General features: G+C 37.7%; 1 protein-coding gene across 1 annotated transcript; it reads left to right on the top strand.

Annotated features, from left to right (window-relative positions):
• The first annotated feature begins 608 nt into the window (after positions 1-608).
• LOC127633666 (serine/threonine-protein kinase SBK1-like) lies at positions 609-13434 on the top strand. Its single transcript, XM_052112903.1, is given in 5 exon segments — positions 609-823; positions 8320-8530; positions 8854-9056; positions 10435-10908; positions 10910-13434. Coding segments are annotated over 4 exon segments (1182 nt in total). The 5' UTR covers positions 609-823; positions 8320-8358; the 3' UTR covers positions 11243-13434.
• The last annotated feature ends 7081 nt before the right edge of the window (positions 13435-20515 follow it).

Genomic DNA, 20515 nt, shown 5'->3' with positions numbered 1-20515 from the left:
CAGTGCCCCAGCATGGCCCCCCAACTGAAAATGCTCTAGACACACCCCTGAGTACAAATAGGTGGGGAACAACTACAAGATTCTGTCAAATTTCACCTTTCAACCCTCTTCAAATTAGGTAAACATTTATAATAATATGATCTAACTGTTAAACTAGAATGATTTTGTTTTCCTTTTAAATTGTTTTTTTTTTTTTTTTTTTTATGTAAAAGATTTTTTAAGAATCATCAATTAACATATTTATGAATTCATTCAAATCAGTTATAGGCGTTAACATTCATCCAATGCTTCCTTTTGATTATATAGCCTATATGCTATTTTTCTGAAAAACAATATCGTACAAAATTACAGGATCAACGACATGTAGTTCTACAGACCTGACGGAGCGATCTGTGCTTCCATTGGCTGACGCTCATGTAGGAAGGCGCGTTTTCAGTAGACGCGACGGAATGACCTGTGTTGTTATTGGCTAATTTTCATTGTAGGCGGACTCTCAACAACTAATGTGAGGAAGAGATCTGTGCTGCTATTGGCTGAAGCTCAGAGTGGGCGGGTTTCTGCTCAGCAGGTCTAGGAATCATTTTATTTTCCACCAGCAGCAGCAGCAGCAGCTATGAGAGCATTATACAAAAGACAAGCGCAAGGCAGTGCAGTCGGCCGCCGGGGTGAGTGAGTTTTGGTGCGGCTGACCGTCTGATTCTCTGACCTGCAAATGCAGATTAGAGAGACTCGCCGAAATACCATGAGAATCGATTCAGATCCCTGAGACCCGCTGTATTTCTGTCTAGAAACGGAAGCCCTGGTGTTTTGGACGTTTTTTATGGTAAGTAAATTCTACAAAAACATTTGATAGCAACAAAAACATGTTACAGCAGTTGACGAATTCTGTGGTAGGCTCGAACCTAGACGTATAATTCTCTGTTGTTCGTTTAGAATGTTCTGACCTGACTCCTACCAGCCGACCTTAAACAGCACTGCAGAATTTCCATATGCTGGCTTGATGAATAATAATGAACCCATAATAACAACATTTTTTTTATTATATTACGTTTATTTATTCTTTTACATATTATTAGTAGCCTATACATAATAGTAGTAGTGGTAGTAGCATTTATTATTATAATTATTATTTACATGTAATATAACAGGTAAACATTTTTTAAATCAAAATTATTTTCCTCTGACCAAATCGGATACTCAAATGAATTGGACATATGGATGAAACTCCTTTTGTCCTGTTGTAAATGCAAAAGTATGCCCCTCTATGAGTAAAGAGACTGTTGTTCTCAGTGCGGATAGGATGAGTCTGCAGGTATCCGCAGGTCACCAAGAAATCAACACCGTTAAATGGATGCTGTCAGAGACCAGATGAAAAATGAGCGTGGAGCTCAACCTGCAGGTTGGCCTGGGGAATAAGAGTGTGCTGTTTAGATGCTGATAAACTCTAGTGGATTCTGGCCATTAGTGCAACTTACATTCAACTCTCCATGGGCACTGCTGCTGAATGGAACAAAACATAAAGAGCCTTATATCTGAATTCTAGAAGTATTCTGATTCAGATGGATGGATGGATAGACAGACAGACAGAAAGACGGACGGACGGACAGTTAGTTAGTTAGTAACAAAGTAACTAAGCAAGCAACTAAGGTCTGCAACCCGACACAGCCCCGATTAAACACCCTGTCAAGTTAAAAAGAACTTCACATTTTCAAAAACGCATGTGGAGACACCTGCACTCTGTTTCATTCCTCGCACAGTGTCTAGATAGTTTTTTAGTGTAGTTGTCACAAAGATTCAACTTTGTTTAAGAATGCATTGTTTAATATCATTCCAGATTGTTCTGCACCAAGCAAAATCTAATCGTATAAACGGTAAGTCAATGCATTTTTCCGTTCTGCTCCAGTGTACTGATGGGCTGCCGTGCCTTGTTAAAACTGTATGTTTACTGTCTCAATACAGTTACGAATGTTGCCTATATGCTTACATAAAATGCAGCCTACTGCAACAGTACTTGCTACGAGAAGAAATAATAAATATAGTGACAATGTCAGGTCGGGTTCAGGCTTATAAGATGCCAGTATCTTTCGGGCCGGGTAGGGTTGGGCCACACAGTCTTGGGTAGGGTGCAGACCTCTGCTTGCTTATTTTGATTATTGGGGGGTTACCTCCACCCCATCCCCCCCGGAACTTACACTCTTGGTCATATGTCAGCAGTGCTGTCTTTCACACCCCTGCGGTCTGAACACAAGGTGCGAGAGTCACAGTTTTTAATAAATGACTTGGGTGGAGATGCTGCTCCACATGACCTCCTGTTCTTTTCATGCCTCACTCACCAAATATATTCAGTATTGTCCCAGCAGACATTTGTGTCCAAGATCTAACAGCTGTCCACATGCTTCATATGGATGCTTGAAGAATTTGATCAGCTTTGATCATTAAAACAACAACAACATATTGGTTTAAACAATAAACAAAAAAGTAAATGGTAATACCATAGATTCTTTGGAAATGTATCATGATAATACAATGGTTTTTATGTACCATGGTAATCTTTGAGGTACCTTTGATGTAAATAATTATATTAATCATTCAGTACCATGGCAAATCAATGTACCATGATATTACCATCTAATACAATCACTGTATCATAGTACCACCACAGTATGATATTTTAGGAAAAGGCAATCTAATATCTCCCCTGAAAGCTTCATTTAAATGTAATGCATCAGAAGATTTCCGACATTTCCGACAGCTGAAGTTGTGCTATTCACTGTCTGTTGCCATGTGTAAATGGAGTTGGCTGAGCTTCAGCTTGGTTGGCTGCTTGCTTTTTCTTGATCTCTTTCAGCTTGAAATGTTCAGGCCAGATATAAGGCTTGATTAGTTTAAAGCACCACCATGAGTGTTTTTCATAGCAAGAGTGTCTTTAGAATTAAAATGTAGCCGTGTAGTAAAAATGGATTTTAAAGGCATAATTTGAGATAACTGTACAATGTTGAACAATGCAGTTTTCTTGAACAGTGGCGGGTTCGACAGCTTCCATCATGCTATGACCATTTTGAGGAATGTGTCAACTTTACATAGTTTTTCACTCCTCTTGACTGTATTAAATAATTTATGAAATACAACTTTCATAATGGCAACTTTGTTGACATTTCACCTAAAATACTAAACCTCACACATGCCCATATGTTCAAAAACACTTCCCGCTTTGGCCAATGGGGGCAGTAATATGAATTTTGATAAGCGCTTGCCTATTTCAGCTGCAGAATTTTTACCCTACTGTCACTGAAATCAATCAGAATTTTGCTGTTTGAATTAAATTACAGGTAACCAAATAATTACTTATTTGTGACACAATCAGATTTGACTGTGGCAGCATTGTCATGTTTGACAGCATATTGGAGCATCATTGCAAAATCTGACACTTCAACACAAGTGGTTTAGAAGAAATGCAACAATTTGACAAATAATAGATTTTATAAAGTCTAAATATATATCCAATGCAAAACTTATGATAACATCTAAAAATGACGTTTGTTAGAACATGAGCTTATGGAGATCATCCAATGCATGGAGCACTGAAGCATCTATTACCCACAGTTGTTATTTCATGTAAGTATTTCTTTTTTTATTCCAGCAGATGTCACCAGAGACCCCCAATGCATGACAAATTGTGACGTTTTAACGCTTTCAACTTACTGAAATGAAGGTTTATTTATTGACATAAAATGTCAATAAATAAAATGTGCTTGTTTTATATAAAAATGGTGTAATTTATTTATTTAGAGCTAAATAAGGTATAATATCATAACCCCTCATTTTAGCATTTGTTTTTATTATATCATATATTCGGATCACATGTAAATACCCACATCACCAGATGAACTATGTTTGGAATATATTCATACTACTCGCATACATACCATAAAGAATGTGCCGTTTTACCAGACAAGAATTACAGTAGCCTACGTGATTTCGGACACAGGGATTTTGTAAACAGTCTGGACGCAGAGGCCTTGGATTGTCTCTTTGACTTTCAATCTATCCTCTTTCAAAACCCTGAGCCTTCATCCCTCTTTCTTTGCCTTTATATACAAGCAAGTGCGGCAAGTCAGCCATTTAGAGAAGACAAGAAGTCTTTCAGGGTTAGTTAAGAACACAAGTGGGGTCTCTAGGCAGAATGTGCTTCTACTTTCCCAAGCACTAGCGAGACCTACAGAGCGTGAGTGACATGAATATTTGAGCATGAAAACAAGGCTGCAGAAGAGAGATTAAAGCTCTGTATTTCACCTCCTCTGATTTTCAGTCTGCATTTTCCTGGCTGTGACTCCAATAACCGTGGAGCTAGCAGAATGACAAATAGCTTAAACACGGGAGTAAATGAGCCATTACTGTTTCACTATTTTAAATGGGTGTGAAATGATGAGAAGCAGCGGAAGTTAGTGGCAAGATCCGGTTTCTATTAAAGTGTTCTGCAGTGTGCTGCCATCCTTGAATTATCATTGCACCGAAAAATAGCACCAACAGATGATGGGCAACATCATATTGGCAAATACTTTCAGCTCTTTGGAAAACAGGAAGTGTTTTGCCCTGAAAACCTTAGGGGCATCATACAGATTCATGTCAGCAAAACTGTAAATCCCAAAGTATACTTCGGTCAGATGCTATTGCTAATCGTTTGCGTATAAGACATATAACACAGATTTCGTCATCAGCAGAGTGCTCGAGCACTGAACGAGTGTGGACTGATTATTTTAACCATGCATACTCTGAACAAGCAGCCTGGAATTATTTGCACTAACTTCAGTCTGAAGGAATATATAGACACTTTTATGGGTCTAATTTCTAAACTCGTGAAGAGAAATAGTCTGAGTATGTGGTGCGAGTATGTCCCACCTGCATTTCACTGTCCTCTTCTTTATATCATGGCATCGTTTCATGGCCCCCTTCATCATATCATGGCCCACACTGGCATATCACGGCCACATTTTGTGGATGGCACATCAGGAAAAGTCCCGGTTCTCCTGATGGCCACTAGTCAACCTCTGCTCATAGCATTCTTAGAGTCTGTGTATGCACAGTCAAATGAAGTATACTTAAATAGGCATCAAAACCAAAGTCAGAGGTTGTCTGGTTTTGCTTCAGGGCCCACATTTTACTTTGGACTTTAGACTGTTCTTTGGACTTTACATATATCCTTCACAGCCTCATTGTCATTTGTGTAAAAGTATGCACTGACTTTAGGCAAGAGGTCTTTCTTTTAGACATCAAGATTCACAGTAGCTCTTTGACATTTTATAACAGAGTTGTTCTATATTTGCATCTCTTTGCCTTAAGCCTCATAAGCTATCTAGCAGCTTTTGAGCTGGTGAGTCATATTGCACCAGCCCAGCTTCCATTCTGGCACGTTCCTCACTCTCTGTCATGAGAAGAATTATGTCATTATTTCTAGATAGCATTTGAAGTCAAATCTTGAAGTTAAATAATGCCTCCTCCTGGGGCCTGGGTATCTTAGCAAGCATTGACGCTGACTACCACCCCTGGAGTCGCAAGTTCGATTCCAGGGTGTGCTGAGTGACTCCAGCCTGGACTCCTAAGCAACCAAATTGGCCCGGTTGCTAGGGAGGGTAGAGTCACACGGGGTAACCTCCTCGCTGTCGCGATTAGTGGTTCTTGCTCTCAATGGGTCATGTGGTAAATTGTGCGTGGATTGCTGAGAGTAGCATGAGCATCCACATGCTGTGAGTCTCTGTGGTTTCATGCAAAACAAGTCACTCTATCCATCCATCCATCCATCCATCCATCCATCATGCCTCTTTTGGGTTATTGGACATGCTTGAAGGAAGAAAAAAGGCAGGTGGCATATAAGTTGTGAGCAAGAAATGTATTCCATTTTGTGCAACACATCAGCTCTCACTCATGCCATCACGACTGTTTGTTTTAACCTGCAGTGCAAACTAAGCACTTCTGATTCACTGGCAGTAACAACTGGCCTCCATTAATGTCACTGCAGTGCTTAATGCTGAGAGAAAGATGGGCTGCGCTTCCTCAGATGTTATGTATTACTGTTTTCTGATTCAATAAGATTAGAACTAGTGATGCACATAAAAAAAAAACTGACATTTTGAGATTATCTGTGTCTTTACCAAAGATATCTGTGGCTTATTGGTATATTAACAGAAGTAGTCTTTCTGCCTAGTATACATTTTTCATTAAATGATTTTAATTGCCGCTATACTGTTTTGTGGTTCTGGTGTCCATAAGAAACTACTAATACATGCATTCCAGACATTTTAAGTGAAAAAATGAGTTCAGGCTCAACTTTTAGTTGTCGGCTGTCATGACGACTCAAAGTAGTTCACAAAGTCAGTGTAACTCACCTTGGTTTATAGCTTCACGTCGCCCACTCCTTTTTTTTTTTGATGAGTGTGGAACTGTCAAAAAATGGTAATCGCAACTCTCCAAGATATCAGCACTATGGAGCCATGTGCTTTTTTATTAAAATTTCTGTACAATATTTGTACAAATATGATAAACATCACATTATTTACTAATAGATTACACATATAGAGTGAAAACGCTGAAAACCAGAAGATGAAAACAGGCATCCGTTAGGAATTGTGGAACACATTAAGGAAAAAGGTATATGCGTTCCGTTTGTCGATGGACGATTATCGATGGATATTGCACTTAAAAACATTTGTGAATGTTGAGTGAATATTGTGTGAAATTAAGTGTACATTTAAATTCATAAGTGTTGTATAAATCTTAATTACTATGTTTAAATGGTATTATATATCAATATTCTTTCACCCATCCATCCTGCTGTCGAAATATCTGTATTAAAAATGCATATCGGTCAACCGCTGTTGCAAACTTTTGGACATTTAATCAAAAATAGCCTTTGCTGTGAACGATCTGCAGTACCATTTTTGAGACTTTGTGCATAGGAATTATTTAGATGTTTAGTTACTTACTAAAAATAATTCAGTTAATTAGTTAGTTTGAATTTTTTACTAAAATCTAAATTTTAAACCAAACGAAAGGTTTTCAAGAGGTTTATAACACGCTGTAACAACTTATCATGTCTCATTTACTTGGTGTTTATAAAGTGTTTTATTTATTTATTTTTTATCAGGATTCTTAGTATTTAGCAATATATTTTCCATTTGACTTTTTAACATATTTTATAATTTTTTTGGCACAATTTTTCCAAACTCATATTGTGTAGCTGCACATCAAAGCTTGATTTAATAATAAGCTTAGAACTAGAGCAAAAACAATATATTGGCCAGGCCGATATATTCGACTGATCAGCTGATGTTTGACCATGTTGAGATTATCAGCATTGGCCAATAACCATGCCCGATTAACACTAGTGATCATTCAAACTCATATGACTTTCATTCTTCTGCAGAACACAAACAAATAACTTTTAATGGATGTTTGAGGGGTTTTTGTCCATATAATGTAAGTCAATGGAGTCCAAAAGTTTCAAGCTCCAAAAAGGACATAAAGGTCCTATAAAAGCAATCCATAAGACTCACGTTGTTCAGTCCTTGTCTTCTGCAGCGATATGATTTTTAGGGGTGAGAAACAAAGCAAATCTTTAGTACTTATTCACCGAAAAGCTTCAAGTCCTTATTTATGTGTTCTTTAAAATTCAGCAAATTTATGTCCTAAATCTTTTACATTTTCAAGTATTAAACTGTATATATTGGCATTATATTGACCATCCACATTGTTGCCCTGATATCGGTTAGCATCAGCATTAAAACCCGGTTGACCACTGCTTAGAACATTTGGACATTATAACTTATGGACATTAAAAATAACTTTAGAACTTCACTGTGTTGTTGTGGGGTTTAGAACACACCATTTTCACTTCAATGACCACGTTATTTGATAGCCTGTAATGTGTGGAAGGTGACATAACTGCCGCTCAGGTCTCAGCTCTGCATTCAAATGTAATCAAATTATAATTATTATATATTACATCTAATGGCCAGTCCATTTAATATGGTCTGAGTCCTTTTATAATATTACATAAGCCTCAGCACCCAAAAACTGCAGTGGAGCAAAGCTACTGAGCCACGAATCAATGGAGAGATTAGCGGGTTAGATAAGAGTAAGTGAAATCCCTCTCCCCGGAGAACATTTCCCTTATCTGCAGGATAATTACATTACCTGTGGCAAGACCAGGACACGAGACAGTCTGTAGTGTTCCACTCATTGAATGCTCAGTTCCCAATAGGGAAAGGCAGTTGTGAAATTGAAATGTGTTTTCTTGACTCGATGTGTTCTTTATGGTTACAGTAAGGCCCAGCGGTTGTCAGCAGCCTGTTCCCATGCAAGATGAGCTCGTCTCCTGTCGTATACCATGTTTCCGTTGACATCCTGGAGGAACTGCAGCACTTTGCAGCTCAAAACCTGGAGAAGATTGAGATTAATAAGTACTATGAGGTCATACGGGAGCTGGGCAAAGGCACCTATGGGAAGGTGGACCTTGTCGTCCATAAGATCAGAGGTACAGCAAAATGATACACTTAAATGTTAAGGAATGTTGAGGTCACCAGACCCAGTAAACAATTACTTAATGGAACTTGCTTCGTGCACATGGACATTGGAACAGAAAATATATGCCCCAATATATAAAAACTTTTTATCTGAGGAGATTGCATGGCTGTATACTTGTTTTCATGCATCTATTAGTAATGGATGTAGCTGAAATAGCCAAAAGTGTTCATTAGAAGGTGGTATTTACATACTTTTGGACATGCAGTGTATATTTTTAAGAGTGTAACTGAATGAGTCAACCAAAGCGATTTCTCTTAACTTCTCAACCTACAGGCACCAAGATGGCTCTGAAGTTTCTAAAGAAGAAAACAACCAAGTTGAAGAGTTTCTTAAGAGAGTACAGCATCTCTCTTTATCTTTCGCCATGTCCCTTTATAATCAACATGTTCGGCATTGCATTTGAAATGGAGGATTATTACGTTTTTGCACAGGAGTATGCCCCATCTGGTGACCTGTTTGATATCATTCCACCACAGGTACTGGTGTGTCGTAATTGTACAGGTGTAATGCAATCTTGAATGTTTTTCATTGTGTGAAAATCTCTCTTTATATAAAGATGTTTTGGACACTAAAGTTATTCTTAAACATTTTGGAATGTCATAGAATTTAGATGAATTCAGTGACTGCTCTAAATGATGTATTTTTGGTTCAATAAAAAGAGCCAACTCCAGAACCGCACAACACTGGTCACACTGTAAGTATTTGATTCACAAAAAGAGCAGGCTCATAAGAGTCACTCATTCTGGAATTGGAATACTCTGGTAGCGCTGTATGGTTCTTGCTGTAGAATTAAAAGAACTGGTTCAGAGGGGTGTGGGTAGCTCAGCGAGTATTGACACTGACTGCCACCCTGGAGTCACAAGTTCGAATCCAGGGCGTGCTGAGTGACTCCAGCCAGGTCTCCTAAACATCCAAAGTGGCCCAGTTGCTAGGGAGGGTAGAATCACATGGGGTAACCTCCTCGTGGTCACGATTAGTGGTTCTCGCTCTCAATGGGGCGCTGTATCTTACTACACTTTTCATGCTTTGTGTCTCCTACTGTAAATTCAAAAGAACCAGCTCATAAGAGTCATTCATGCGGGAATCGGACTAAACTGTTTGCGCCGTGTTTCGCACTGGAGATTCAAAAGAACCAGCGCATAAGAATAATTTGTTTGTGAATCTGACTACTATGGTTGCGCTGTATTTTCTCATTGTAGATTCAAAAACGGCCTCATTATAGTCATTCATTCATTAATTTCGTGCTGTAGATTCAAATGAACCTACTCAATCATTTGTTCAGGATTCAGACTACACTTTATGTACTGGTTAATTTGTGCTGTAGAATTCAAAAGAATGGGCTCATTAGAGTCATTTGTCAGGAATTGGACTAGATTGGACATGCTGTATGTTTCGCGCTGTACTGTAGATTAAAAAGAATTGGCTTATTAGAGAAATTAATTTGGGAATCGTCTACCCTTTTATTGCTGTATGTTTCGCACTGTTGATTCAAACGAACCGACTCTGAGTCATTTGTTCAGGATTTAGACTATACCTTTCATCCTGGTTGTTTTGTGCTGTAGATTCAAAAGAATGGACTCATTAGAGTATTTGTTTGGGACTGAGACTACATTCAACATGCTGTATGTTTCACACTGTTGATTCAGTAGCTGGGCTTCACTGCGCTGCAGGAAACATGGTCAGGGTATCTAAGTATAAATTGCATGCTCAAGAACCGTTAATGGAACCAAAAGTCATGAAAATCATACGGTTCCAGTATTTCTTTTTTAAAAGTGTAACTGGTTCTTAACATGAACCGTTTCTCGGTTCCCAACCTAAAGCATCCTAATTTTAGTTTCCAATCTGTTCTCACAGGTGGGTCTTTCAGAACCAGTGGCTAAGCGTTGTGTCCATCAAGTGGCCATTGCTCTGGACTACCTCCATTCAAAAAAGCTGGTGCACCGAGACATCAAGCCCGAGAACATCTTAATCTTCGACAAAGAGTGCCGTAAGGTCAAGCTTTCAGACTTTGGCATGACACGACGAGCTGGATCACCAGTGAAGCGTGTGAGTGGAACCATACCCTACACGGCCCCTGAGCTCTGTGACACGTCCAAACATGAGGGCTTCTGCGTGGACTACAGCACAGATGTCTGGGCCTTTGGAGTTCTGCTCTTCTGCATGCTCACCGGCAACTTCCCCTGGGAGAAGGCAATGCTGTCCGACACATTCTATGAGGAGTTTATGCGCTGGCAGAGGCGACGGACAGGTACGGTGCCGTCACAGTGGCGCCGCTTCACGGATGAAGCACTGCGCATGTTTCGAAAGCTTCTGTGCCTGGAGCAGGAAGCGTCGGTGCTCCGTCAAAGAAGTGTTTGTGCATTTTGGCCACCTTTGGATGCTGGATGGCCATGGTGGTGGAAGCCACCATCAAGCTGTGCTGAACTCGTCATCTGAGGAGGAAGAGTTGCTGGTGGACCGTATGAAACAGCAGACCTTGTCGCCAGTGGCCTGCACGACCAAAAATAACGCGATAGAGCCCGGAACAGCTGCGGCGCACCACTTCACCTCCGTGTCCACAAACAGCTCTGTGTCTTCCACGAATAGCTACGAGCGCACAGCTAGAGACAGTCCCCCTAGCAGCCGCATCCTGGTCACAACCCCTATAGAGATCTGTGTTTAGAGACTGGACAATATACGCAAGTTAATTCACAGCAAAATTAAACAAAAACAACTTTAGCGCACAACCAGACGCATTGTCAAGATGCTTGAACTTCCAATCACCCACACATGTCCTAAAAGGTGTTTGCAGAATAAAGTTGTGCTTTCAAATAGATGGAAAACAAGCAGAAAATGATGTAAACAGTGTAGTAAATAAAACATTTTATGTAAATTATGAGCTGTGTCTTTATGATTCTACAGTGTTCAGAGTTGGCTCATAAAATGAGACTTGCTAACATTCCTTACAGAAATGTATGTTGTGCTGATACACTGAAATACTGTGCAGGTCATACTTTCTAGTTCATGGATTAGCAATGATCCAATAAATGTGTACTGAAAGGAAGATTCATAGGCTTAAATCCAGTATAAACTCTAAATAGATTGGGACGAATTATGAGGGCTTCCCCAAAACTTCTGTAAAGCAATATATGAAGCAAAAAAGAAGAAAGGAGAATATCTGGGATCTACATGATTTTTTTTATGTATTTTTTAAGCAAACATTGAAAATTGGGCCTATACACAATGATGAGAAAATAGAATGGATGATATTTGCAGTTTGTTTATGTGTATTTAAGATTTAGTGTGTACAAATTAGTTACGTTATTTAAGGCCTGATTTACTAAAACATTTGTTACATGTAACAAAATGAACGATTTTCAGAAGGTTTATTACGACATGCTTTAATTGCTTTTAATTGATCACATCACTTATTGCATGTACTCAAAACGTTTATAAAGACTCAGACTGTTGTTTTGAATTTACTTAATTGATCACGTCTCTTAGATTTTTCCGTTGATTTGTAGTTGTTTACAAACACCATAAAGTAGTTTCAAATGTTTTCAAATTAATTTGCTTTGGTACTTTGATGACACAGCTGTGCCAAACATATTATTATTCAGCAGTGCATCAGAGCTTGTTTTCTCTCCCATCAAACAGATGTCACGTACAGTAGTTATCTACTATTTGTGACTGACAAGAATTTAAAATTAAAGAGAAAAGATAAAAAGATAAATGTTTAAACATTGTCATATTGATGTTTTTTGTTATTTATTTATATATTGGCTGTGAAATTTGTTGCAAAAACAAATTTTGTTTGTTTTTGAGTTGTGCATTATGTACTAGCGGTGGTAAACATATCCTTTTTGAAGATTTACAAGTTCTTTGATGTTTTCCCCTTTTAATAAAGCCTTTGTTACCTGTATTTTTTCTACATTGTTTTAAAACAAAAGACATTGCAGCTGTGTGCAATCACATTCTAATAACTGCATGTTCATTTTGAAGTGATTCAAAATATGTAAGAATTGTTGTAATGTGACGTTTGCTGTAACAATTTCTTTTATAATGTTCAGAGTGCAATTGTGCTAGATGACCTAGGGCAAAACATCAAGCCGAATTACTATTTGTTAGTTTTGTGTCGTGTTTGTGTGCTGTTGTTGTTATTATGTTAATTTCCCATTAAGATAAAGAACTACCTGAAAAAGCCGGAATGTATGCAACCCCATTAGAAGTAGAAATAAGTAATGCTTGCACCACTGCTGTCACATTATGAAAGTGATTTTAATTTAGGCAATGTTGAAAGAAGATACACTGGGCTTGCTGAGAAATTGAGTTTGTCATTGAAGTTATTCATGTCCTGAACGAACAAAATGGTAGTTGTATTGGAATTGATAGATTTTGTGTTTAAATGTGTTTTATTTTGCGCGTACATGTCTGCATGAACGTTCAACATGTACTGGAACCTTTTATGAGAAAAACGTTTAGATATAATTGTATCACCTTTAAAAGTCGGTCATTTGTCTGTAGCAGCATAAATATACTGTTCTTACATTTTGAAGACATTTTGTGAATCTCTGTGCAACTAGACTTGCCATGAGATGTCAGATATGAGACTTAGGGCATTAAATGCAGAGTCATATCAAGAAAGTGGCAGTGTTTTTATCTTATTAGCAACAAATGTGAAGTACACACAATAGAGGATGATTTTGTGGTTATAAAGTAATGCTCTGCTCAAGCTTTTTGGTTTTGGTGATTTTGATCAGCTATTAATGGGCTTTTAGTCATTTCAAAACAAACTCTGAAACTCATTTCCAAATTCTGTCTTTGCAATACAAGTGTCTTCCTGTAAGTTCAGATTTATTTTAAAATAAATCTTGACCAGAAATGTGCATGTCTTTTTTTTTGTTGAGTTACTGGTTTTGTTCATTTAAGTCCTATCCTTTCAACAAATGATTGAAAAGCAATTATTATTATTTAATCAAAAGTGAAAACTCTGATAAAGCAGATTTAAAACCTTTAAGTTAAAGGGATAGTTCACACAAAAATGATAATTTTCTCATCACTTACTCACCCTCATGCCATCTCAGATGTGTATGACTTTCTTTCTTCAGCAGTACACAAAGGGAGATTTTTAGAAGAATATTTCAGCTCTGTAGGTCCATACAATACAAGTGAATGGTGCCAAAATGCTGAAGCTCCAAAATCCACATAAAGGCATCATAAAAGTAATCTGTACGACTTCAGTGGTTAAATCCATGTGTCGAGACATGATATGATGGGTGAGAAACAGATCAATATTTAAGTAATTTTATTTTCAGTTTAAGTTCTCTCTGCCCATTAGGGGGCGATATGTAGAAATAATGTGAATCACATAAAACAGATGAAGGACTTAAATATTGATCTGTTTCTCACCCATGCGATGTCTGAACATATCATGTCTGAACACATGGATTTAACCACTGGCATCCATTCACTTGTATTGTATGGACCTACAGACCTGAGCTATTCTTCTAAAAACCTTCATTTGTGTTCTGAAGAAGAAAGAAAGTCATACACATCAGTGATGGCATGAGGGTGAGTAAATGATGAGAGAATTTTAATTTTTGTGTGAACTATTTTGTATACTTTAAGTAGCTGTTGGAAACTATATTTAAAACTCCTAAACTCAAATATTACTCAGTTTAACATTACAAAGGAACTGTTTATTGAAAAATGTAAATGAAATGCTACTCCTACTATTACTAATGCAGATTGAACACACTGTAAATTCAGTGCCAGGAGGTCGAAAGTTTTGCTGCTGAAATTGGTCTGCAGTTACTGACATTGAAAACTACTGCCCCCAGTGGCCGAAAACAGTAAGTGTTACTGAGGTCAAATGTCCACAAAGTGGCACCAAAAGCAATTTGGATTTTTAGTTGTAAAACATGTAATACAGTCAACAGGAATGCATATTTTATTAACCCTTTTCTCTATCCCAAATACTAAACCTAACCATCAGTGAAGTAAAAATTTAAAATTAGAGCAAAACACTTGCAAATCATGCTCGTCATTGTTTGTGAACACAATTACTTCCTGGTTTCCATGGGACCAGAAACCATGTTTTGAAAATTGTGCTCAAAATACTTGATCGGGTACAGTTGAATTGATGCATGATGCCTGATGGGAATAGCGCTTGTCAGTAATCTGGCAGTATGGGGTCAATTTCAGGGTGCATAAACATAGGCATATCAATTTCATGTGATCATGTTGACTTAAAACCTACTATTACTAGTCATATTCATCTATTAAAATGAGTAAATCAACCCTATATGTGCAAATACAAATGACTGGGAGACCAATGGTATGTTAAGCCAATTTATTAAACTGACCACCTGGGTTTATTTTTCAATTTTATTTAATTTTTTGTCAAAATCAACATGTCATAAATATGGTTGACTGATCTTAACTTACACTGAATCTTTTAAAAAAATCATTTTAATTGCAAATATATGGACTATAAAACTGATGAGTCTCCATTTAAGTGTGCGGTTTATAGAATCAATGATAAAATCCATAACAACACTGTGTGGTTGAAATGAATTTATACAGTACTGTGCAAAAGTTTTAGACACAAAAGATGTTTCACAAAAGCATTTTTCTTAAGATGGTTATTAATATCTCCAGCTTTGGTGTGTCAATAGGAAATATACATTTTAGACTCACAAACATTAATTTTGCAAATAGATTAGAATAGAAGAACAGGGAGCCCTGCAACAGATGTCATGGCCCCACAAATCCCCCCAACGAACATCATGTCTGTCTGAGATTAGAAGAAGAACCAGAAGTAATTGAGACAGTCTGTGACAGGGCGGAGGGCGGGGCCGGGCCATGATTATACACACCCAGTTCCTTATCAGGCTACGTTTACGGACATGTCCATCATGTGTTTGTCTTTTGTTTAAGTTAATCATTAAAATATTGTTTATATCGCCTGGCCTGTTCTCGCCGCCTCCTTTCCATTGAACTGCTTTACACAGTCTTAACAGATACAAGAATTGTGTCGAATTATGTCATTATTTTTGAAGACATCCACACTAAACTTTTGCACAGTACTGTATACCATCTGCAATCAATCTAATTGTTAAACAATTAGTTACATACTATTTAGTATTTAGTACATTCTGTATCTAGATCTTTGCATATTTCATTTTTAAGTCATGCATTAATCAATGCAAACAAAAATAAACATGTAAATACATAACATTCACAATGTGGTATGTTCACCTCAACAACAGTGTAAATGAGCTGTTATTTGGGATGAAAAACAGAAAAGAGAATTGGTTGTACAGTTCAAGGAACACTAGAGACTACTCTGGGACCATCTGAATTCTGAGCCGACATTCTTACCTTGAATTTTTTCTCTCCAATTTTTTACACAAAAGTGCCATTTCAAAGTGCTTTCATATGGATCCACAACTTGGGAAGAAAAGACCATCTAAAAGTAACATATTATAAAACATTATCTCATGAGTTTGCCTTCTCATTTCAAGCCTTTTGTCCTTCACTACAGCTTCTACAAAAATACAAAGAAAATTTGGGGGCTTTACCCATTTACCCATATCATCAGTTATACTAGTGACAAAATGGCAATTATATATATAAAGTTTTGGTAATGAAGCTATACTTTGATGCTCATATGGCACAACCCTGAAGAGGGATTTACATTCTAATATGCAGGTATGTTTAAAATTCAGTTTATAGAAATGAATTTCCCCCAAATAACCCCCCGACAAGGTTTAGAGGCTTTATCTTCTGCTTTGAGCCCCTGAAATGTGCAATTCAATCAGATACTTGTCACTTTTACCACACTCCTTACATCTAGCCTTTCAAAATGTCAGTCAATAGTGTGAGTCTTACAAAGAGCCATTTATGTGACCGATGTTATGAACAGTGCAACAGCTACATTATTATATAATGGGTGTTGGCATTTTGAAGAGGCCTTTCTGTCAAAAAGAGAAAGATTGTGAAGGTCCGATGGCTGGTGTACTCACATGAAGCGTACTCTATCAACAGGGAGAAATTGGTTTTTAGACGTATATAAAATAAAACTTCGGTTTAGATGCATTCAGCAAGTTATATATGATTTGTAAAGAGCTCAAACCTTGCATAGCATCCTCTTCCTCATGTGTCACCTGGTAATTTGATAATATGATGAACCTTGGATGGACTTGTTCTAACAAAATGGACAAAGACATAAGAATTAAAACCAATTTACAAGAACGTAAGTAATATACTGCATTTATTCTTAAAAATAATTGTCTAAATTAAAATGGAATTATATTTCCATTTTAAAAATACAAAACCTTTGATTAGTGCACACTTCAGATTTGCTGTGCAATCATGAACATTTCCCTATACAGTTTATTTATAAGTACATTTAATGCTTTCTGCATTTCATTGAGAAATTATCCTCATTTAATATACAACCTATGAATAAAGATGAAGAAACACGTCAGGTAGTCCTGATAGGTAAAAAGAATACTGCATACAAACCAAATCCAAAACCAAACCCAAAACCTAAGCCCATAAAAATAAATTGTATATGTATTATTAAGCAATTTCACATGAGCAAGAGTGCGATATGGCCCTATATCAGCACTACTGTGATTACCTACGGCACTCGTCCTGTGGCCGAATCACAGCAGACTGATGTAGGGTCATATAGCACTCTTGCTCATGTGAAATTGCTTAATAATACATATACAATTTATTATAGCACGATTGCGAGTGTGATATTGCTTATATTCAACAGTTCAATGAACAAGTACATTTGAAAAAATTTGGAAAAATTTCATAAAAATGCATTTGTGCTTGGAACTACTTTCTTACGTGACAGATCAGAATCTGCCATTGCTGGTTCAAAACAAATGATGCGTTCAAGCCTCCGTTAGTAATTCAAAAATGTCACTTCAGAAATAGTATCACGAATTGTGCTGTTTCAAACACGTTACTGGACAAACAAGGATGGATGTCAGTGTGTGTGTGTGTGTGTGTGTGTGTGTGTGTGTGTGTGTGTGTGTTTGTGAGAGAGACGGAGTGTGTGCGATCACCTGTTGCCACACCCAAGCAGAGATGCTGTCAGCTTTCTGAAGATCAGCTTTCTCAGTGGAAAAGTAGCTGTCCAAGTGAGGGTATTTCTCCCTATTTCGCGGTAGCCGGTGCGCAAGAGTCAATCACTATAGAAACCGCAATGTGCTCAGCCATTTTAAACAGTGTGTCCACTTCAATGTGGAAAGTCTGATAAGAGGTAAGTGCCTTCAGTTTGTGTAATTAATCAGTCTGTTGTGTCTATCAGCTGAAATGAGCCGTAATGCTGAATTGTTCATTTAAAGCCGTTTAAAGCTATTTCCTAGCTTTAGTAGTGTATTAGTAATAGAAGTGATCATGGAGTGCTGTATGTAAACACTGGCTGACGCGGATTCAATTAATGTCTCCTAACTGGCTCATATTACACATAAAAATTATCTTTTGCCACCACCTGCTGGCTAACATATATAATATAAAAAAAGACAAACAGAAGCTCTTAACAGATCTGCACTGCTCTTACTCTTTAGATTAAGATGGCACAAACACAAGTGCAGTGATTCACACACAGTGAAGCGTCGGAGTGCTGATGGTGTGAGACCATCAATGCTCATGGAATGTCTCTCGTCCAATCAGATTCGAGTACCAGAACTAACTGATGTAATCTATCTATCTATCTATCTATCTATCTATCTATATATATATATATATATATATATATATATATATATATATATATATATTTATTAGGGCTGTCGATTTAACGCGTTAATTCAGTGCGATTCATTTTACAAAAAATAACGCCTTAAAAAAATTTAAGTAATTAATCGCAATGCCCCCGGATCATAATAAGGAAGATTCCTGAGAAATGCAAACTTGTAGTACCACCTGTTTACTCCAGAGGGCAATAAGTGAAATTTCAGCTGTATGAGCAACACACAGTTATACAGTGAAGAAAACACTTCAATAGACAGAACAACACAAACATGCGTTACGTTCTTGCGTTCAAAACACTTGAAGGAGTGCAAATGCGAACTAAGGGATCTCAAGATGTGTTTAAAGATTGAGTATTAAACTATATTTAACTTGACACAGTCACCTAAACATTTTATGTTTATGATGCAACACACCCCAGACGCTACACAAGCATGTCTGACGCAGGTGTAAATTGACTGGGTCCTTAAACAAGCCCTCGTAATAAATGTTGAACTGATTGATAAATTCACTTGTGTAATGGATTGCTGTGAACTGTGTGCCAATGATTGTCTTATGATCAATAATATGGTAGTAAACAATACATTGTATTCTAAAGCAGCTTTTTGTATTGTCTTATCAATGATTAACTCTTCTGCCACAAGAATGTAATGCATTTTAATTATCTGAATATTTTTTATTGTATATATATATATATATATATATATATATATATATATATACATTTTAAATATTTAAAGATAACCATGTATAGATATATATTGATATAAATATGTATAATCATTATATATTGAGTTATTGTTATATGAGGGGCTTTCTCAGCAAATATTTGTATATGCGATTAATCAATTAATGAATTGGGACAACATGTAATTAATTCGATTCAAAATGTTAACCGATTGACAGCCCTAATATACAGTGAGGAAAATAAGTATTTGAACACCCTGCTATTTTGCAAGTTCTCCCACTTGGAAATCATGGAGGGGTCTGAAATTGTCATGGTAGGTGCATGTCCACTGTGAGAGACATAATCTAAAAAAACTAAATCCAGGAATCACAATGTATGATTTTTTAACTATTTATTTGTATGATACAGCTGCAAATAAGTATTTGAACACCTGTCTATCAGCTAGAATTCTGACCCTCAAAGACCTGTTAGTCTGCCTTTAAAATGTCCACCTCCACTCCATTTATTATCCTAAATTAGATGCACCTGTTTGAGGTCGTTAGCTGCATAAAGACACCTGTCCACCCCATACAATCAGTAAGAATCCAACTACTAACATGGCCAAGACCAAAGAGCTGTCCAAAGACACTAGAGACAAAATTGTACACCTCCACAAGGCTGGAAAGGGCTACAGGGAAATTGCCAAGCAGCTTGGTGAAAAAAGGTCCACTGTTGGAGCAATCATTAGAAAATGGAAGAAGCTAAACATGACTGTCAATCTCCCTCGGACTGGGGCTCCATGCAAGATCTCACCTCGTGGGGTCTCAATGATCCTAAGAAAGGTGAGAAATCAGCCCAGAACTACACGGGAGGAGCTGGTCAATGACCTGAAAAGAGCTGGGACCACCTTTCCAAGGTTACTGTTGGTAATACACTAAGACGTCATGGTTTGAAATCATGCATGGCACGGAAGGTTCCCCTGCTTAAACCAGCACATGTCAAGGCCCATCTTAAGTTTGCCAATGACCATTTGGATGATCCAGAGGAGTCATGGGAGAAAGTCATGTGGTCAGATGAGACCAAAATAGAACTTTTTGGTCATAATTCCACTAACCGTATTTGGAGGAAGAAGAATGATGAGTACCATCCCAAGAACACCATCCCTACTGTGAAGCATGGGGGTGGTAGCATCATGCTTTGGGGTGTTTTTCTGCACATGGGACAGGGCGACTGCACTGTATTAAGGAGAGGATGACCGGGGCCATGTATTGCGAGATTTTGGGGAACAGCCTCCTTCCCTCAGTTAGAGCATTGAAGATGGGTTGAGGCTGGGGCTTCCAACATGACAATGACCCGAAGCACACAGCCAGGATAACCAAGGAGTGGCTCTTTAAGAAGCATATCAAGGTTCTGGCGTGGCCTAGCCAGTCTCCAGACCTAAACCCAATAGAGAATCTTTGGAGGGAGCTCAAACTCCGTGTTTCTCAGCGACAGCCCAGAAACCTGACTGATCTA

Source organism: Xyrauchen texanus, chromosome 40 (genome assembly GCF_025860055.1).
Source record: "Xyrauchen texanus isolate HMW12.3.18 chromosome 40, RBS_HiC_50CHRs, whole genome shotgun sequence".
NCBI classification, from domain to species: domain Eukaryota; kingdom Metazoa; phylum Chordata; class Actinopteri; order Cypriniformes; family Catostomidae; genus Xyrauchen; species Xyrauchen texanus.
Note: the sequence above shows the minus strand (reverse complement) of the source record. Positions and strands in the feature narration are given on the sequence as shown.